The 22,025-nt window shown below is 35.9% G+C and overlaps 3 protein-coding genes across 3 annotated transcripts; 2 read left to right on the top strand and 1 right to left on the bottom strand.

The window, feature by feature from the left end:
- On the bottom strand, nucleotides 1–6,715 carry cdc123 (cell division cycle 123 homolog (S. cerevisiae)). Its single transcript, XM_077234952.1, has 13 exons — nucleotides 6,583–6,715; nucleotides 6,058–6,129; nucleotides 5,913–5,973; nucleotides 5,790–5,822; nucleotides 5,610–5,705; nucleotides 5,416–5,522; nucleotides 5,233–5,281; nucleotides 4,539–4,614; nucleotides 4,299–4,421; nucleotides 4,178–4,206; nucleotides 3,802–3,930; nucleotides 3,539–3,676; nucleotides 1–394 (listed from the first exon to the last, which is right to left on the bottom strand). Exons 1-13 carry the CDS (start codon nucleotides 6,654–6,656, stop codon nucleotides 338–340), a joined length of 1,044 nt encoding a protein of 347 aa, XP_077091067.1. The 5' UTR covers nucleotides 6,657–6,715; the 3' UTR covers nucleotides 1–337.
- A 471-nt stretch (nucleotides 6,716–7,186) lies between these two features.
- On the top strand, nucleotides 7,187–9,938 carry nudt5 (nudix (nucleoside diphosphate linked moiety X)-type motif 5). The gene is made up of 9 exons (XM_077234953.1): nucleotides 7,187–7,252; nucleotides 7,368–7,435; nucleotides 7,826–7,878; nucleotides 7,958–8,065; nucleotides 8,163–8,258; nucleotides 8,349–8,450; nucleotides 8,550–8,558; nucleotides 8,660–8,713; nucleotides 9,700–9,938. Exons 1-9 carry the CDS (start codon nucleotides 7,202–7,204, stop codon nucleotides 9,807–9,809), a joined length of 651 nt encoding a protein of 216 aa, XP_077091068.1. The 5' UTR covers nucleotides 7,187–7,201; the 3' UTR covers nucleotides 9,810–9,938.
- Nucleotides 9,939–12,251: 2,313 nt separating this feature from the next.
- mcm10 (minichromosome maintenance 10 replication initiation factor) lies at nucleotides 12,252–22,008 on the top strand. The gene is made up of 18 exons (XM_077234954.1): nucleotides 12,252–12,381; nucleotides 12,936–13,166; nucleotides 13,252–13,497; nucleotides 13,628–13,811; nucleotides 14,529–14,694; nucleotides 14,780–14,947; nucleotides 16,151–16,267; nucleotides 16,351–16,544; nucleotides 16,626–16,696; nucleotides 16,794–16,907; nucleotides 17,307–17,424; nucleotides 17,597–17,825; nucleotides 19,614–19,746; nucleotides 19,833–19,969; nucleotides 20,211–20,324; nucleotides 20,746–20,891; nucleotides 21,011–21,053; nucleotides 21,262–22,008. The coding sequence occupies exons 1-18, from the start codon at nucleotides 12,375–12,377 to the stop codon at nucleotides 21,343–21,345; spliced, it is 2,502 nt and encodes an 833-aa protein (XP_077091069.1). The 5' UTR covers nucleotides 12,252–12,374; the 3' UTR covers nucleotides 21,346–22,008.
- Nucleotides 22,009–22,025: the final 17 nt, after the last annotated feature.

A 22,025-nucleotide genomic window follows, 5' to 3' on the forward strand; every position in this document is an offset into this window, starting at 1 on the left:
TTTTTTTTATTAATATACATTTTTATTCATAACACAACTATTGCACTTTGAATTTGTTATGTGTGCGAGCACTACTGCAGATAGAAAGCATAAAAATGTCTTCTGCAATACAGAAGCCTCTTAAGCATTTGACAGGGACTTCCTGGGTCAGCATCTCCTTATATACAGTAATGAGACCTTCCGATAAAGTTTGGTAGGCCTACTTCAATACAATTTTAACCCTGAAGAAGCCAATCAAAATCGTCCAGTTCACTTGAAAAATACAGACAGGTCTATTCAAGCAGAGCTGGAAGTACACTGCAGGAGAGCCGCACTGATACCCAGCACTTCCTGTTTACTACTGAGGCCCCTCCCCTTCTGCATCAGACTCCTCCTCCTCCTGCTGCCCCCTCTTCTGTAATTACAGAGGAAGGAAAGAAATACAAGTGTAAAATCAGCAATATTCACACAGTCAAAATGTTGAGCTCTGGATATTTAAAGTGCTCCCTTTATCCAATTTTATATGTTCCTAATTTGGTAAATCTACAATAGGTTTACATGGATTCAAGGTAAAAAAAAAACACTTTAATTTTCTCATAATATAGATTTGCAGCATCTTATCTCACAGTGTCTGAAACGGTTCGATAAAGGATTCGGTCTCTCTAAACTCCACCTTTCTGAGAGCCTGCTCTGCTCTGATTGGTCAGATGGCCCCGTCTGTTGTGATTGGAATGCCGCTTACAACAATGATACAAATGATGGAAAAGTTGTTTGCGGTCCGGCATTATGCAAATTTGTTACAAACCTACGTTACATTTCTGACGACTCGTTTCATGCAGTTCAGAATGGGTTCTTTCTTTTGGGAGACATAACTCCATTTATCAAACTCTTTGATCTTTGCCGATCTTTTACATTCACAAAAAGCTATATTACACACTGCATGAAAGGAAATATTCGAAAGAGCATACAGGCACTTTTAAGTGAGTCACTTCGGCTACTAGACGGTGGGCCAAACGCTGCTATCTGCTTTAGTTTTTGAAAAGATAGATTCTCGAGGATAGAGTAGCTGCTTTTTTCACATAAACTAAATAATTTTTTTCTGAACACGTATCCGCTTGTTGGCAGTGTCAACTCGATCATATTTTTTTTGAAAACTAAATTTACGTTTAATAAACGGATTAGGCAAACACGAGGGAGCACTATACATCTAACCAATCAAAAAACTAATTCTATCGTCACGTGACTAACGTCTGATAGTATTCGTTCAAAATATAGTGCCATTACCACGACTGTAGGGTTAGCGTTGCAAATGTGTTCTCTAGCTAGCTATCCAAATCCATGAGTTCACACCATAAAATCTTCTCTAACGAAATCTACACAATCAAACATTTCCCAGCAGGAATCCTATCCGAAGTCGAGAAACATTAACAGAGGCATCCAAGATTCCAGGTGTAATGGCTCCGGTAAATACTGCTTTTTATACCTGTCTTATAATGTTAGCTTAGTGCATGAACTCTGTAAACCATTAACACTTGTTAGAAATGACATACAGATCACAGAGAAGAAAACATTTGTTTTGAGGAGATACAGAGCTAACGTGTTAGCATGTAAACGTTAGCTAGATGTAATTTTAGCAGTGCATGTTAACGTAAACACAGTTATTCTATCAGGCTGTAGCGCCGTAAATTAGGATATGAAAGACGATTACTAGACAGAGATTAAAGTGGAAAAGATAACATTTATCATATAAATTTACATCTACTAGCTACATCACCTAATAGCTAGGCATGGAAGTGATAACATGTATTAAATAGTTTTACATCAACAGCAGATATCCTAATAGCTAGTCATGGAAGAAATACCATGTATTAAATAGCATTACAATATTTATCCTTAATGTTGTATATTTTATCTTCAAGTGTTTAGTGTATTAATTACCCATGACATAAATTTTCAAAAAATGTCTGCCTTATTTTCAGGTACTGCAACTACAAGCTGATTATCAAGTTGGATAACCACTTGAATGTTATGCTTTTATTATTAAAATTGGAGCACATTTTCAGTCGCTATATGTTGAAAAATGTGTGTACTAGATGTTGCTGTGTCTATAGAATCCTTTTATTAGTTTACCTTGACTAAAATGCCAATTAAGACACAGGGCTATGTCTGGCCTTTCTCTTAATACATCCATGGTCTGGCCTGGCAGGGTTTACATGGGCAGGGTTTATTTTTTGTGTGCATAGTTTCAGAGGGATCTATTTATTGTTGTTAATATGATATGTTCTACCATTATATATATTACTACTAAAGCCTGCTTGACCAAAATAGTTGAATTGTCATTAAGTTATAAAGATAGTCATGCTAAGATAATACATATTAACTTTTATAAGAATAAATATATAATTATTAACTTAATATATATGTTATTACATTATATAATTATATATGTATGTTTTTTCACTATTTCTGAGATGTAAATATCAATAATTTATGTTTGGGGTTAAAAAGGATTCTAAGCATTTATACCATGATTTATCCAAACGTATGAGGTCTAAAAACTACACTTAACCACTATAAAGCTGCCTTACAAACCTTCAACTTCTGGTACTGTCTTATTTCTTCTTGCTGGCTCTCTCAATATTTATTTTGTTAGCGTACTGCATGTAGCATTCTCTATGGTAGCCAACATGAATTGACACATCTGGAATGTGGTCTTCTGTTCATATTTTTCCACAGCTTTTTGGGGGATTTGTATTGTAAAAAAGCTTTTAAATTTAAATACAAAAGCTTTTTTACAATACAAACCCCCCAAAAAGGGACACTTAAAATAAGACACTTATTTTTGTCTTGTCTTATTTGTCACTTGTCTTATTTTTGAGATCCCTCAAAAATAAGACACTTTATCTTGGATATGGAGTGTTGTGTGCATGTTACTAGCTGTACATAAACAAACATCATACCCTTTTCACTAACAAGTTGGGTCAAGTTTGTACAATGCTCTTTAGAGTATTGTACAAACTTGATCCAACTTGTTAGTGAAAAGGGTATGATGTTATTTGATGTACAGCTACTAACATGCACACAACACTCCATATCCAAGATAAAGTGTCTTATTTATGTTAGATATATAAATATAGGCCCACAACACAACATTACCGCTATATAACTCCCGCCCCTTTCGGGGTCCTAGCCTGGCCGTCTGTGATTGGTTAGTATTTTTAATGACGTTAAAAACTACAATCCGATTGGTTCAGATACTAGAGCTGTCTCACAATTTGCCTAAGAAGATTGACAATCAAAACATACGTTTGTGAAAATATATGATCAAACCAGAATTGCCAACAAATTTTATTTGACTACATATAATGACTTACTATCGTACATAAAAGAAGCGTATACTCTATCGATGGAGATCGATCAACAACACGAAAAACGGGTTCGCCAGCTCTCTATATTGAATACGGTTGATATTCTCATGTTCTGCTGCATAAATGAAGCTGGTGTGTAATATCCCTCTCTTTTTCTACAGAGGTCCTCGTTTTAACCTTATCTCACTCACCAGCTTAAGAAAATCAATGAGTTTATAGGCATCTTCCCCTGTGGTCAGGTCCAGGAAGTCTCGTGGGATTCTGTAGGACAGACATGGGCTGGGCTGCACCGTGACCTCACTGGTGGTGCATCGAAACGCAGGTCCGTCCTAATAAAATATGGTATGCATTCCATTTATAAAACACAGCACTTTTGTCTTTTAAAATACTGCCAGTGAAATACATTTGAACAGGGTTTGATGTATAATGGGCACCATTTTCAAGTATAAACAACCTGCTGTGTTGTGTCCTCTTGCGTCTGATTGGCTGAGAGATTTTTGCCAGATGTTAGCTCCTCCCATGTGAAAAGCAAAGAGTCTGTGACATCACCAAATGGGTTGAAGTCAATCAACCACACACGTCCCTTTAGAAAAACAGACTTTTTTTATATGAAGGCGCTTATTTAAGGTTTGTGCAGTCTTGTAAATACACTTGAGTTGAATCATTAAAGAGGCCATATTATCCCCTTTTTCAAAGTCTCGATTTTGTTTTTAGGGTCTACTAGAATTTTGATAAATCCTGATGGACACTAAACCTCAGAGTACAATCTAACATTGCAAAACAGTAAATTACACATTTAAATGTAAAATTTGCATTCATAAAAACCTTACCGAGCTGTCTCTGTAAACATCCAGGACAACTGGAAAAAAAAGAGAATATTGTTAATGAACATATGTAATGTAACTTTTAAAAAAATAAGACATATTTTGTCCTCCACATTGATACACTCACAGTCCTCATCTGGGAACTGGTATTGGATGTGGTCTCTGAAGAATTTCAGGATAGATGAGGAGATGCTGGCCTCTTGTTTGGCGATGTGATGGTAATGTTGTGTGTAATCTCTCTGACAGATCGCTAAAAAACAAAAGATTATCACATGCTACATTATATTATACAATACATTCGATTAAAAGCATTACATTCGAAACAGAATATTCACATATTAGTTTAATAAATGCAGGATGTTCATACCAATTAGTTTATTCTCTTTCACAAAGCAACGGAATTCTCCTCCTGGAATGAGCTCGCTCCATTTTCTCAAAACCAACTGCACAAAAAAAGTCCCACAGAGAAACTATTTATTATTTAATAGTATTTATTAAATGAAGAGATATTTAAGGATTATCCATCTGGTTTCATTGTGGTATAATCAAATCTAATCTAATGTAACATTCAAAAGTTTGGGGTTGGTAAGATTTATGTTTTTGTCTCTTATGCATTTATTTGAAAAATACAGTAAAAACAATGTCACATGTGAAATATTACTAAACATTTAATATTACTTCTATTTTAATATAAAAATAATATAGTATAAATATAAAATATTTTGTGATTTTTAGCTGAATTTTCAGCATCATTACTCCAGTCTTCAGTGTCACAAGCTCCTTCAGAAATCATTCTAATATACAGATTTGCTGTTAAAAATAATAATGACATTATTAACAATAACATTGTACAATAACTTGACCAATACATGTATTGTTATTAATAATGTTCTTGCTGAGGTAGTGATTACAATAATTTTTTTTTTTTAAGTAAAAAATAAACTTACAGGCCCCAAACTTTTGAATAATAATATAATATAATATAATGGTGTTCTATGGAACAAAAATATCTGAATGGTGCATATTGATAATAGTATGCTTGACTATTGTGTTTTCTGTACCTCATAGTTTATGGTTGGGTCTGGAGAATCATCACTACAATGGAGGAATCTGCCAAAGGATGTACAAAATTATTACTTCAACCAACCAGCTTTCTTGAATTTCTTAAGAAGAAAAATCAAATCACACAGAGCTTGATGGGAACGGGAAATTTCAGCCTTTATGCATCTGTGTGAGAGACTTACGGCTGTGTGAGGTCATGTGTGATGAAATCTGAACTTTTGAAGAGGAGGAAGATGTCGCTTAGACTCTGACATTGCAAGGAACTGTTCAGGGCAATCCAGTTAGCGTCCTGAGAAGGAAGACAAAAAGATGAAGGGTATAATGAGTATTATACATTCATATGTATGAAATACAATTGGGAGTAAAATCTACTCACCCGAGGGGCGCTCCAGTTCAGTTTTGGGAAGACGCATCCGCCCAGAACATTTATGGCCTCCTGCACCTTTACATTGAACTCTGGGAATTCTGGGGCCTGTGGAAGATACACACAATTTAGTACCTGCACAACTATATCAGATCAGCTCAGCTTTGACCGGCTGAGAGGAACGAGACGCACCGTAACTGTTGTTGTGGTTTCATCGTCAGTCCACTGGAAAACAAAAGCAAGAGATCAGGAAACTGGTTGAGTTGTATACGAGATATCTAAATGTGCTTGTATTTCGAACATCCACACACATACCTGAATGTCCTCCTCATCTGAGTCACTGTTGTTCGCCTGTGTTTGCAAATTGTTGTTCTCACTATAAAGAGAGACAATAATACATCCTTGATAACCTGTCAAGAACAGAAACTGTTTCAATTGTTTGTTCAATACCAAATCTCACCTGCCAGAAACCACAAGTGTCCCATCATCTAATAAGTAATCGATTACATTTTGAGGTATAGGTAGTATCAAGCTGAAAAAGAGAAAATAACCAGCACTAAATACTTAATTACAACAGCACACTAACAAAAATACTTTAGCATATAAACCGCAAGGTCCATCATTATTCTAAGCTTTATTCACACACACACACACAGAGAGAGAGAGAGAGAGAGAGAGAGAGAGAGAGAGAGAGAGAGAGAGATTACAGTACAGAAATTGAATCATATTTTGCCATAACGTTATATTCATATTCAAATACAAAAAAAATATACAAAAAATAAATAAAAACATGGCAGTACTAATACGCATTTCCAAAATTTCATTCCAAAACCATGGTAGCACCATGGTAAATGCCCATGGCTGCATCATTACCATAATTTTATATGGTAACGTACTTTTTCTACAGCGCTCGATGTTTGGACTCTTTCTGAGTTTACGCGATCATTAAATATTATTAAACCCACTGTGCAAATAACTCTCTTACCTCTTAATAGTGTGTTTCTTGAATAAAGAATACCAAACAGAAAACTGACAGTTTACAACCTGCTCCTTCTTCATGCTGCCTGAAACTACACTGGTAATCTGCGCAACCTCAAAAACATTCCGGTATAACTATGGAACTAACGTTAGTTACTACAGCAGTTCCGATTTATAAATGTGCTTTGTTTTGTAACAATTCTGTGTTTTTAATACTTTAAGGAAGATTTATGTTCAATCATAGTTTTTATTTTTGAATTTAAGTGGCCAGGTTAACAACGTAATGTATACAACGAGAACATGATGCAACGTACAAGAGGAGGAACTGTTTAAGCTGCACACAAGTGGGCAGATGTTCATTGAACACGTGACTACATGAAAGAAAACTAACTAATCAGCACCATCACTACTTTCTCGGGCTAGATCACTGTGATCTATTTTTAATATCCTCTCGGATTTGTCTGGTAAGTACCCCGCTAATTCAAACGATTTAGACAGATCTCCCGTTACCTTTTTGAGTATTAACCAGTTGAAATAGACTATGGTCATCATCATGAAAACATCGTGCGCTGTGCCCTGTAACTTAATTTCTTTTGCAAGTGCAGAATTAACACAATAGACACAAGATGAGCTCTCCAAAGAAAGCCACTACTGAACCTCATGTAATCAAAGAGGAGGTAAGAATCTGTCTTAAATCAACAGTAAAATAAACATGTTACATTTTGCCATCATGTAAACACCCAGTTGTTGTTACCAAGTGCTCTTAAACACTAAAATATGTGCTCTTGTTAGCTGATAGCAAGTGGAAACTGGGTGAAGCTTGAGAAGACCACATATGTGGATCCCTCTGGAAGCACCAGGTATTGATCTGCGACTGTGTGTGAGTGATGTGTGAGTGATGTGTGACCTCTGGACTGAGTGGAGTGGACATGATGATAATACTCTGACTGGTTATTTCTAGTTAGATAGCCAGGTAGTTGGATAGATAATAATTGGAATAATCTGGTTTAATTCCGTCAAACAGCCTAATGTTTATTTTTGGAATAATTTCTAGATAGATAGATAGATAGACAGACGAATGGATTCATATACAGAAAGAGACATCAATGTACAGACAGACAGCCGGCCGGGCAGACAGACAGATACACACATACATACATGTCATACATACATACATATAGATAAACAGACAGATGCTATCTTACTAGACATTTAACTGGAATATCTTTTGTGGATCTCTGTCCCCTCAGAACATGGGAAACCGCAAAGAGAACAACCCGAGTAGCCAACAGTGCAGCTGACGGTGTGTGTGCTTCCAGACACTCTCACACACATTCATTTGGAACTTTGTTCATGCTTTAATGCTCTATAAATATTGTAAGGTGTGGGAATCATAGCCCTTCTGAAGCGGACCCTGCATAAAGACTGTGTCGTCATGGTGAAGCAGTTTCGTCCACCCTTGGGATGCAACGTACTGGAGTTTCCTGCAGGTCTGATGATGCCACTCTGCTTTAGGTTTGTACAGCCTATAATAGTTTATATAAAATAAATTAACCATTGATTATTCGCTCTGTATGAATATTTCAGGTCTGATTGATGACAATGAGAGTGCTGAAGCGGCTGCTTTGAGAGAACTAAAGGAGGAGACGGGTTACAAAGGGGAGGTCGTGGGCATCACCCCAGGTACAACTGCTGTCATGTGTGTGTATACTTGACTATATGCTGATAACTTATGGATTTTAATATCTTTCTGTCTTTTTTTCTGTCTTTTAGTCACATGTTTAGACCCAGGCTTGTCTAACTGCACCACACAGATCGTGATGGTACATATTAACGGAGATGACAGTAAAAATATAAACCCCACTCAGCAGCTGGGTGAGTGAAGAATCATTTCCTGTTATTGAAACATAATGTGTTTGAAATTAATTCAGAGCTATTAATTTTTTCCTTTTTTTCTCCATTGTGCATGTCTAGGTGATGGAGGTATGTATTTGTTTTCCAGTTAAAAAATAAGTCACCATTATTTGATAATGTTTTATTTATTATTATTATTTTATTTTTCTGAAAATGTATTTTGTCTCCAGAATTTGTGGAGGTTGTTCTTCTACCTTTGGATGAATTCCAGCAAAAAATCGACGGTGAGTGGATTTCTTACTGATGAGAAATGCATAATTTTTTAGTTTATAACCATGTCCATTGGTTATGAATAACTGTATTAATAAATAAAAGCTGAAGCTCAAGTCTCTTATGCTGAGTAAGAATAATCTAAAATTACAGTAAAAACAGAAATATTATTACTATTTAAAATGACAGTTTTCTATTTAAATATATTATCAAATATTATTTATTCCTGTGATGGTAAGACCAAATTCTCAGCATCATTACTCCAGGCTTCAGTGTCACATGATCCTTCAGAAATCATTCTAATATGCTGATTTACTTTTATTCTTATTATTGCTATTAATATCAGTGTTTAAAACAGTTGTGCTGCTTAATAGTTTGTGTAAACTGTGATGCACTACTATTTAAAAGGTTAGGGTAAGCTCAATCTTTAAAAAAAGAAGCTTATATTCAACAAGGATGCGCTAAATTGGTTCAAGTGCCAGTAAAGACATTTATGATATTACAAAAGATTTATATTTCAAATAAATGCTGTTCTTTTAAACTCTCTATTCATCAAAGCGTCCTGAAAAAAAATTAATCACGGTTTCCACAAAAATGTTAAGCAGTAAAAATGGTTTTCGACACTGAAAATAACAATAAATGTTTCTTGAGCAGTAAATCCGCACAATAGAATGATTTCTGAAGGGTCATGTGACATTGAAGACTGGAGTAATGATGCTGAAAATTCAGCTTTACCATCACAGGAATAAATTACATTTTAAAATATATTCAAATCAAAAACAGTTATTTAAAATGCAATCATTTTACTGTATTTTTTTATCAAATAAATTAAGCCTTGGTAAGCATAACAGAAAAAAGAAAAAAATTCTTATTCCAAACTTTCGACCTCCGGTGTAAATGACCTATTTATTCAGTATTCATTTTGTATGATTTTCACTCAATTTGTTAGATTTTGCTTTGATGTACTAAACCTTATGTTGTTCCTTTTTCTTTCTTCTAGTGTTACTGCAAAAAGAGAAAATCATTGTGGACTCCAAGGTGTATATCTATGCTATGGGAATGTCCCAGGCCTTCTTTAAACCCAGAGAGTTGCCTGTGCTGAAGCAGTGAGATTCTCCTCTGCAATTCTACAGGCCCACAGCAGTCAAAGCTTGTGTGCTGATCATCAGAGTGACTAGTACTTGAACAGCGGCCTTAGAGTTTTACCACGGTGGCCTGAACATTCCTAATATACTAACAGTACTTTGTAAAACAGTGCAAACACTGAATAATTGTTCAAGATTAAATAGATGATTAAACAGGATTTGCATATACAGTAAGTGTCATAGAAACACTCCTTATTAGGAATTGTACTTGGTATTGTAATCAGATCTTAGCATAAAACTGACATAAAAAGCTTGTTTTTTGATGTACTGTAGCTACATGTTCATATATGCACAGTAGCTGATTATTATATATTGTGTATCCAATTGTCTAAAAGGCCTGCATTGATTGTATATTCTTCTAAAACATCACAGTTTATTCTGGCAGATGCATATGCGATGCTGTGTACGCGAATAATATTAATTTTTATCTAATAAATTTGACGGTTTAGATTTTGGTTTTATGTCTCTTATTTGTTATTCTTTCCTATCATTTTCCCTTGAATATTTACTAAGAGTGTAATTCAAATTTATTTATCAAACTTGACTCTTACATTTTTTTTTAACATAATTTATTGTTCACACTTTGTACACAGGTGTACAACTTGACACTGAATGCCTGTATATTTATATACATTTATAATTCACATGACTGTGATGAATAAAGGAATCCATTTGATATTATGTAAATTATAAAAGAACAATGAACTGTTTTAATGTATTAAAATGTATACAATTATTATAACTTACTGTAATATTAATAATTTGATTTTACATTTATAAGTCTATCAAAGCAAATTCGAAATCCAACTTTAATTAATCCTTTACCAAGAACAGATCTCAATACCAGCCAATATTCTCGGAAAAGTAAGCGTGCTTAAAAATATATTTTTTTTTAGCTAGACCAGGGGCCTATACCATAAAGCCGGTTTAGGTGGCTAGCCAGCTATGTTTCAGTTCAGTTTGCGTCAACCCTGGGTTTTAGGGACCATGAAAGTGGTTTGGCTTTTAGCTGTGTTCATCGCCATAGTAACTTACGCTCCACGGCTAACCTGGTCCGGGGCAGGTTATGTTCCAGGTAAGAGGTTGCAAACTGAACTTGGACCAATCAGCTGTGAGCAAAGTGACACATGTCTGATGTGATAAAGTCACTCCACCTGTTTGTACTCCAAATTAAAGGTCACTACATAGCAAATGATTTTTAAAGACAAAATCTTCTGGTTTATAGTGATGCTTATTTTGAATAATAAATTTGTATGATTTAGATATTATTTATGTAATTATTATACCCTTTATCAATCACACATGTACAATTTTAGTTCATCAATTATTATTACGCAGTTTAAATGAATAAATATATAAAGGTAATATAAATACGCTTTAGCATCAATAGCTATAAAATGACTACATGTGAGCTTAAATGTTCAATTCTCTCTATACCTTTATCAGCTGTATAAACTAACTTCACAAATTTTACTTGCACTGATATACAGTAGCGAGACTTTTTCTTTTAGTTGTCCTCTTTCATAGACAGCTGTTTTCTTCTTGCTGTGTAAATTTGTTTACATTCTTACTATTTTAATACTTTTATTTAATAAGTGAATTGCGCTGCTTCTCTCGCGAGAAATTAATCTCAGTTTCACTCTTTCTCAACATGTGATTGGCTGTTCGCTACTGATGTCACACTTAAACTCCTAAACTCAGGATCAAAGCCTGGGTTGACAGAGAAAGTTGATGATCAGCATCATGGTACCAACAAAGCTTGGTTGGATTGGTTTGGTTTTGATAACTCTAAACTAATCCTGTAACCCTGAGTTTGTTCAACTACCATCATGGTACAGGCCCCTGGAAATGTAAATGTCACCAAGTGGAGCTACAATATATTTTTCGATTTTTTTTTTTAAACATGTAGGGTTTTTGTGATGTTTTTATTAAACTGTGATGTTTTACTAAAACAGGTTAATTATTTATATTATTATGTTATCGACATGTAAATATAAACACGTGACGCTATAGTAAATATTTAGATTGTCTTTTTTCCTTTCTTTTTTTCTACAAAAACGCACGGTTATTGTGACGTTTTGTAAAATTATGATGCTTTTGTAAAACAATTAAAAAATTTTTTTTATTATTATTATTATGTTATGGACTTTTTTTTAAAAACATCATACAGATATTAATCACGGTACATGAAAGATCTCATCATATTTCTTCAAAAAAGAGATACATTTTCTATTGTCAATTATTCTTAGTGATTTGATTAAATAGTTTACTTCACATAAGAACTCATTAAAAATAGGAATTTTCTTAATAAATCTTTGTTTGTGAAAGTAAAATTTTACCACAAGTATCAGGAAGTTTATTATGTTATAGACAGGCACCAAGTTCTCTCCAAAAGTGACGTTGTTCCGGGGTCCTGAATATTAAACGTTTTTCGCGCCAACATTGTAACAACAGCTGCGGCTTCTGATCCTCTGAGTTGTTAAATAACTTTAATTGAAACACAAAGCAAGGAAAAGCGATCAAAATCAAAATGACAGGTATGTCCGACAGCATATTAGTACAAATGTTTGGGCAGTTTATTACTTGGTTGAATAAACCATTCTTAAATTAGATGAGATATGTTCCTGCAGTTCCCGAAATCTCTTGAGCTGATTTTTACTAAATACTCTATGATGTGTATTATTGAGATCATCTGTATTTTATAATATAATATATACTTTTGTATGCTGTTGTTGCTCTTTTGAAATACTTTTTTGGCCTTAGTATATTCCTGTACTTTATTCGATCATATATTTTTATATGTAGTGCATGTGTTCATATAGTATTTTAAGAGTATTACACATGACAGTCACATTATATTAGTTTTAATCTGTTATGTCTAATCAATGTGTAAGAACCTGTTCTATATAGTATGTATGTATTATATATGATCCTTATAAAATGTTATATGAAATAAGTTTAGTATTAACTGAATGTACATGTATTTATGTGACATATAATGTTATGTTCTATTTTGTAATTTTGTAACTGCTATATTAAATGAATGAGCAATATACTGCACAATGTAATTGTTACATGTGTCTGACATCAGAGGAGGAGAATCTGGACATGCTGCTGTCTTTATTTGCGGAGAGCGAGAGCCAGAATCTGGAGACTCATGTTGCCGGAGAGGACACTGACAATCTGGACGATCTCTTCGATGAGGATGATGACGGTGATCAATATATTGAGCCGGAGGAGGAGGAAGAAGACGTGGCACCTGGGAAATCCAGCTCGGCTGAAGAGGGCAGTGACTTGAATAAGTCAAAGGAAGATCTGGAGGGTAATGTCAAGTTATTTTAGGCATGTTTAGATATGCACATGTTATGGACTGTCACGCGGTGGTGATAACTGTATTTTTCTTCCAGCCGAACTGAATTTAATGCAGCAGAAGATGCAAAAGCTACAGCAGCAGCTGGAGGCCTCACAGAAAACCACACAGCCTGAAAACAAACCGTCCATCCAGAGACCGGCGAGAACCAAACACTTAACACCCCCTCAGGGGGGTTTGAATACTACACCACCAACACGACGGGACAGCAGAGCCTCTCTTCCGTCAGGTGTCAAAGCAAAACAGAAAAACAAGAACACGTCGGGCCATCCACCCAAAGCAGGTGCAAGTCCCAGTGTTTCTGGGTTCTTTGTGCTTTCAAAAACGATTATGTAAATGCTTTTAATATATGAATTATCATCTATGTATTGTATTTAATAAACATAAATGTATTTTTTTTTGTTGTAAATTAGCATCCTCGGAAAGGCAGACTCCTATTGGGCAGAGTATGAATAACTGCCAATCTCAGCCAATGAGAGACATTATGTTGAAGTCACCGCCCCCTCTTAAGACTCCTCCCACTGTGCGTCAGGCCACACCACGTCCATCTGTCAATCAAGAGGTTGCCGTGGAGAAATTCTCAGGTCTCAGACTCAGGTCAGTGTACAATAACTTTGGCTTGTTGAAATGATTAAAGAGGTACTATTATGTTGTTGTTGTTTTTTTTAAATATATTTTTAACTTTGTGTAATTTTGCTGTTTGAGCATGAAAAATATCTGGAAAGTTACAAAATCTCTCCTAAGGGAGTTCTCTATATCAGAGCGCAGAGTTTCTGGACTCCCTGAAACACCTACATTGTAGTCTTGAGTTTTATTCTGGGAATGGACACATCACTATGTTCCTTATTTAGATAATTCCTGAAAACAATGCATATGCAAAAAAAAGGGATGACTCGTGTTCCAAAATGCGCTCAAAGCGGTTGACCAATCACATCACACTGGTCCAGCTGACCAATCAGAGCACAATGTGCTTTTCTGAAGGAGGAGCTTCTTAGAGACTGGAACTGAAGGTGCTGCAATAATGTAAAATATGTGTAAAATAATGCTTTTTGAACATTCAAGCATGAAAACCTATTCTAGTAGACCCTAAAAACAAAATCAAGACTTTGGAAAAGGGAATAATATTGCCTCTTTAATGTTGTTTTAATTGTTTTATTACATAGAAAAATAATAAAAAATTAAGTTGTTAATTTATCGAGGATACGATCCATAAATAACCTGATGCCATCTGAACTTGACCTTAATTTTACATAAATATGTATTTCAGATTTTCTCTTTCTTACTATTAAAAGCACAATTTTTTTTTCTCTGTAGAAAACCACGTCTGTCTTCCATAGACATTGAGCAAAAAATGGCCAGCCGCAAACTGATCAAGCTCTCTCAGTTGCCCGATCGACTGGCCAGGGACAATTTAGAGGACAGTGATTGGGTGACCTTCGCAGTGGTGATAAATAAGATTACCCCACAGAGCAAAAACAATGTAAGGGGCCAGTGTTTCTGAGATTTCAACTCTTGTAAATGTATTACATCTTGTATGTTTCATTATACCCGTGTATATTTTGTAGGGGAAAACCTTCAGCATCTGGAAGCTGAATGACCTTCATAATTTGGAGGTGATTGTGTCTCTCTTCCTGTTTGGGTCAGTTCACACGGATCTGTGGAAGACTGACACTGGGACAGTGATTGGCATCCTTAATCCAAACCCAATGAAGAACAAAGAGGGTTCCAATGAGGTCTGTGAAGATAAAGCCCACAATATCATATATAAAAAATAAAAAAAAGACTCTTTTCTATCTCTAAAGGGGCTGTATGTATGAATTTCATGTTTTAATCACTTTTTCTTTTTTTGCCAATGTGTGAAAATGAGACCTTCCCCGACATCATAGGTTGTTCATGAAAGCCTGTAGACTAATTTTATGTGACTGACTCGGGATATTTTAGCCAGGAAAATCAAAAGGATGTGACGTTTACGCAGTTGTGAGCTTCTGAGAGCCTCTCTTCCGTTCTGACACATGAAATGAATGCTTATACAATGTTCAGGATAATGCTGAAAGAGCCATTCTGTACTGTAATGTGAATGCTAGGCTAAGAAAACAAATTAATTCAAACTATAGTCTCAGATTTATGCATTCTATAGTCTCAAATATACATTAAAATTACACTGTTATGATAGTGTGATTTATCATTACCTCACCTGTCGACATGATGCCAGTGAATTGCAGAGCTGGTGCAAACACATCCACATTGCTATGATCAGATGCTTTCTTAACTGCTGTTTTTCACCGCTCTCATTTTTGTTTTGTTATTGAGAGGAAAGGGTGCCGCACATATTTACATATTCATCTGAATGTCGCTCTCAGCAGCGTCTGAATTTTCGTTAACAGTATACCGCTGCAAAGATTTTTCCAACTACTTTTTACTTCTAAATGAAGAGCGAAAAAACTTTGCCGTGAGTATATCAGGGCTTTTAGTGACGATCGTTTTTTTTGTACATGTGTACCAATGAGAGCACAAGCAATAAGTTGCTGGCTGCAGTTCACTTAACAACCACCGGTGTCGCTAATAACAGGTTTCTGTATTCTACATATAGACCCTTTAACAACTGGAACCAAAATAATATTAACCAATAGTAACTTCACGTGTTTCCATTCAATCAAATCCTGATGCATAAAATCAAGTCCCACCCCTCATTATAACCTGCTAAATATTGTTTCACTCAATGTCACATTATGGAAGTAAAATAGAAATTGAATTTAATGTTATTTTTAAAATCAAAATGTATGTAATATACTAATGCATTACCTAAATACTAAAATAACACTTTTGTATATTACCCCTATTTATTTCCAAAATATGTCTGATTCTGGAAGTAAAACTTGTTAATTGCGAACAATGTTCATTTTAATGAGTCTTGTGGTACGTGTCGCTCTCTCCAGCTCAGCCTGACAGTGGACCACCCACAGAAGGTCCTTGTAATGGGAGAAGCCATGGATTTCGGCACATGCAAGGCAAAAAAAAAGAACGGGGACTCTTGTACTCAGCTAGTCAACTTGGTAAGTCTACATGTATAAAAACATCTTCCTTTCCTGAAGTATTTCACAATCAGCCAATTCATTACTCCTGTTTGCTTTAACAGTATGAATGCCAGTACTGCCAGTACCATGTTAAAGCCCAGTACAAGAAAATGAGCTCAAAGAGGTCTGAGCTTCAGTCCAGCTTCACAAGCCCCGCCCCCGGTAAAGGAAAGGGGCGGGGCAGTTTGAAGGAGCGCCTGTGCCAATCTAACTTCCACTACGGGGGCATGTCGTCACTCGCCTGTGCGCCCTCGACGTGAGTTCACTGCCTCTTTTTATGACCTTCCTAAATCCACACAAACCCTAAAATTGTCGTATGAATCTTTTATTTTGACAGGTCTGCCCCACAGCCAAAGAAACAACCCACTATGCAATCTATTTTAGCATCCATCCCAACTAAGAAACTTGGTAAACTTTCTGTTTAGTACATCTTTTTTTCTTCACCGAATAACTGCAATTTTTTTGTGCTTGTTCATGATTTCTAATCAAGTGTTGGTTCCGGTAGCTCTGAATTCGGGTGAGGTGTTGGGCTGTTCAGATGATTTCAAAGGCCTGATGTCTATGCCGACGCCTGGAGCACTAAATATAAAGAGGCATTTAGGACATGCCAAAAGTACAGGTATTTTAAAGAAATAGTTCATCCAAAATTAAACTTCTATGAGTATTTACTCATTCTCATGTCATTCTTAATCTGTAACGTGTGAGAAACAGACTAAAACAACTCTCAAATCTCATTTACGAAACCATGCACCTCGAGGGCCACCATGGCAGATTTGACCTCAAACACTGTCGGTTTTCATGCATTTTAAGAAATTTGAGAGCAGCTAGTTGCACAATTTATAATAATTATGAATGTTCTCTGATGCTGCAGTACTGTTTTGGGCCAGCAGATGTCTGTTGAATTCCACGCCACACTTGGGATGCAATGAAACAAACCAAAAGCCAGCACATTTGTCACTGGGATAGCTTGCAAGTTTCATTTCTCACTTGCCTTATTTTTTATTTGCCTTTGTTTTAGCTGTGACAGGATCTTCAGTTCAGTCTATATCTGCATCTGACCTTCTCAAACAGCAGAAAGAACAACACCAGCAGAGAATGCTTGCTCGAAAGAAAAGGGCAGAAGAGATTCAAAATAGGTGAGGGGTGTTTTTTCATATATTTAGTTAGTTCCTTTAACTACTCATTGTATTTGTTTTGCATTACATTTGAAAGCTGATACATTTTGAGTTTCTGGATTGGTTGTGCTCTTGTGACCCTTTAACTTTCCTTATAGTAGATGTGCTATACATATTTTTTCCTTCTACCCAGGGTGCTGGGTCAGAACAGTGGGGGTCCTGTTGCCCCCTCACGGCCCAGTGTAAGCAGGGGTCCCCTGCTCTCCCCAAAAGCAGCCTCAGAGGTCCCGAAAGGGTCGTGTGCCCCTGCGTCCCGTCTCTCAGGTCCTGCTGTTCCATCGCTGGGCCGTGGTTTTTCAGAAGGAGAGGACATCCTTCTTGATCTGTCTCCACCTTCATCAAAGAGCCTCTCAGCCACAAAGGTACTGGCCCGGGAAAGTGCTCCATCATTAGTTAAAGGATTTTTAAATTCTAGAATGTTGTGTTGCTGTGTATCTTTTTTTTCTATCTGTTATTAAAGTGCAGTTAAATGCAAAAACATGAATAGAAACAATTTCAGTTGAATTTGATATAAATAAATAATAATAAAAAATATTCCAAGGAATGTGAGATTTATATTTATTTATTAACTTCATTTTTAATAACAATGAGAAATAATTATAATAATTAAAACTAAGTTAGCATAATAAACCATTATCATTTAATATTTTAATAACTTAAATTATCAAATGAGTAATAAATAATAATATAATAAAATCAAACAATATTGTAAAAAATCAGGTACAATGAAAAATCGGGTATATATAGTGATAAAGTGGCACATATAAAATAATGCGATCATCAAACATTAAACGTATAAATCAAAACTGCCTAATCTTACCAAATGAAATGTCAAACCCAGGGCGAGCTATAGGACTGCAAGAGAATGTTAATTCGGGGAAAGAGTTAATTTAAGTTATTCCATTATTAATACTTATTTAAAAATGAAACTGTAAGTCCGTGTAACTCGATCCAATGGCGGTATTCGAATTAGCGGTGAAGGTCTCGGTGTATTACTGTCTTTTCTCGCAGCAAAGTATTTTTGGTCAAATTCATTTTTTCATATGTATTAACTCGTTATTTCATCTGACTCCATAAATGAAAAGGCTTTAATGATATCTGTGCATCATTAAATGTGAGCGAATGTTTTACTATTCTTTTAAACTCTTGAATGAAAATAATGTCAAAGTCATTTAGATTAATCAAATGTCACAATTTAATATGTCAGGTAAATGTATCATTACAATTTCATAATCAATTCAAAGATAATCAATACAAAACATCAAATGCTCTAGAACAAAGAGGAAAAAGTTTACCCGACAAGAAATGCGTGAGGCTGAGAGTCTCGCAACTCTCAGCCTCACGGACCGATCTCAGGTACAGAAAAGGCCCCGAGCTCTCGCTGCGTTTCATTATATACCCAGACCTCATTTCAAATCTAAACATCATTCACAGAGGAAATTTACCTGTAAATTTACCTTCAGTCAAATGGTCAGAAGGTGTTAACTCAAAGACACACCCTCCAGTGTGGAAGATATTTCTAAACTTCCTAAGAACTTTATTACCTTTTGATTTACTTCTTTGGGAATGAGACATTTGTACCAGTCGCACTGAGACATTTCAAATAATACCAAACATGTATAAAGCTCGATGATAATCATTCACATTAAACCATTTAGATTCTTGTGTGAGTTTGGGAGATCTCTGCCAGGATGAAGAATGGGGGAGAGAAATGTAGATTAGGATGAGGGAGGTGAGACCTTCGTCTCAATAGTGCATGAGGGGGAGTTCAAATGTTCATTTCCTTTGTTTTCTCAGAGAGTGGCCCTCTCTTAAAGTTCTTCCAGTTTTTCCAGTCTTACAGAACATTTAAATGACATTTAAAAAACATTAGCATTTCTTATTTATTGATATACGAATTTAAAGTGTGCTCTAATGCATCTTTTTATTACAAACAAAATCAATAGAATAACATGATCACATTAATCTTGTGATTTCCATCCTCAAAGCAGTAATTCTAGAACATTTAAGTTAAATTTGGGAGAATAAAAATAAATTTCCACGGACCGCCAGCATCCCACTTGATCAAAACCCTGGATGCTTTCGGGATGAATTTCCAACTGCTTTAAATTAGTTTATAATAGCTGTTTTTATTTATTTTTGTTTATTAGTTGGCGGCAGTGAGGAAACTCCAAGCCAAAGGTTCAGTCATTGTTAAAGACGACCCAAATGCTGTTAAACGCAAGCGAGCCAAAGGCGATGACATCACAGATCGTGTAGAGCGTAATCTCTCCACACCTACAGGTACAGACATTCATGAGTTTTATGATTGACTGTTTGCTTGTTTGCTTTTCTCTAAGGCTCTTATTCTTCTACAAATCTATCTGCAGTAACTGATGAAAATTCAATTGGTGAGGAGGAGGAGCCAGCTCAGAAAAAGAGGCGGGAACAGCTGGAGTACATCCAATCAGAGGAGTTTCAGCGTATCCTCAACGCCAAGTCTTCAAACTCGTGGATGATGGGAGAGGTGTGTATCTTGGCTGAACAGCTGCCTGTGTGTGTTTTTAAAGAATGTCAATGCTTTGATATGTGTGATGTCACAATAGGGGGTGGAGCTTAAGGTTGATTTGAAGCGTTCAGCGTTTATATGCTTTGGATGCACCATTGTTTTGTTCATTTTTTTCATCACATGTGTGATATGAAATGATTGTTCAGGTCATGCCCCGGTGGAATTTTCTTGCATGTGTGACTAAATGTTATCCGTCTAGATTGAGGAGCAGGCCATGCAGGAGTATTTTGAGCCGCTGGTGCAAAAAGAGAAAATGGAGGAGAAGATGAAGGCTATCAGAGAGATGAAGTGTCGGGCCGTCACCTGCAAAACCGTAAGTCAACAGATTTGCAATTAAAGAGACACTGCATCTGTCCTATATGCTGAGTAAGCCATAAATTACATACCTCTGGTTTTCCAGTGAAAATGAGGTACAAAAAAGCACTGGATACATTTTAAATTTCAAGTGGTGCACTTGAAAATCCCTGTGGAATAATAACACATTTATTGCAGTCTCATTCAGAGTGATTTCTCCTGCATCATTAGTAGCAAATTAGTATTTATTCACAGCAAGTCTTAATGACGAACCAATCTTGAACATCATTTGTGACATAATCCCTGTCGTTCAAGAGGAACAAAAAGCAAACAAAACTCTTTAAGATGCTAATTAGACCATTACGTGGTTTCGGTCTGATTACAGCTGTAAATCACGGACCGTTTATGCGGTTTAGTTCATGAGCCCCTCTCGCCCGCAGTGTAAATACACCCACTTTAAACCAGCGGACCGCTGTGTGTCAGAGAAACATGACTACCACTGGCACGACGCCGTCAAGCGCTTCTTCAAATGCCCCTGTGGGCAGAGAAAGATCTGCCTGGCACGGATGCCACACGGAGCCTGCAGGTGTGTGACGGACTTTCAGTAGTCGTTGGTTACATTTTATATAAGATACTGACATTTTAATACGTAACTGTTATGTGATAAGTTGTTTTAATAACTTAAATTTCACTTTTCTATTTTAGCCATTGTGGCCTCTTCAAGTGGGAGAGAGATGGCATGTTAAAGGTACAGTTTCAATTCTTTACTATTATTATGCTTTTTTTTTATTCCTTTAATTGCTTGAAACAGGTTACAATATAATTAGATTCATGTTATTTAATGTTCTAAGTGCACAGTATTTATAAATAATTGGAATTGGGTTGTATTTTTTCAGTGGTACTTCAGCAATTCAATTTTATAAGCGTGTAACTCGCTCTGTATTTCACTTCCACAGGAGAAAAAGGGACCCAAAATCGGAGGGGAGCTACTGTTGCCACGCGGAGAGGAACGGGCCAAATTCCTCAACAGTTTAAAGTAGAGTCAGCTGTCCCGTGCGAGGCCTGAGCCCAGTCTCATCGGAGAAGTCTAAACACACAGATGAGGAGGTTCGGATCACGTCTTCATACTCGGAAAGTGTGACTGAAGCGTTGAAGGGGCATCAGCGTTACATTTAAGTTGGTCAATGTTAAATGTGATTTTACTAGTGTTTGTCTGTTGTCTATATATTTGTTGTTTTAAGATAAGCTGTCAAGCCTTTTAAATGTAAATATATACTGTTATTATTTTAATTCTGAACTTTAATATCAACTGTGTCAAGTGGCACACCTGAATTAAACGATACTAAGTGAACTTGTGAACGTTCTCATATTGATTTGACTGGAGGGGACGGCACACATGCTAAATCTTGTTGGTCTCACAGCATGCAGTGATATTTTAAAGCTTTGATAGCTCCTGTCAGATTTGGGTAACGGCACAGAGACTCAGGAAGGTCAATACATTTTTCTTTCCACTTGTCACTTTCTCCCTCTTTTTCCCATCTGTCTAAGCTCTCAGCACAGGAATGTCACTCCATTGCCAGCAAATAATGCCTTGGAATGAGATACACAAATCTGAGCTCTATATGCATATATATATATATATTACATTACCATATATATGACATTACAATATGTTGCAATAAAGGCAAGTTTTTTACATTTTACTTTTATTGGCTTTTAC

This window comes from Siphateles boraxobius, unplaced genomic scaffold, assembly GCF_051911475.1.
Source record: "Siphateles boraxobius isolate OS27281-9 unplaced genomic scaffold, OSU_SipBor_1 19, whole genome shotgun sequence".
In the NCBI taxonomy this organism is placed as follows: domain Eukaryota; kingdom Metazoa; phylum Chordata; class Actinopteri; order Cypriniformes; family Leuciscidae; genus Siphateles; species Siphateles boraxobius.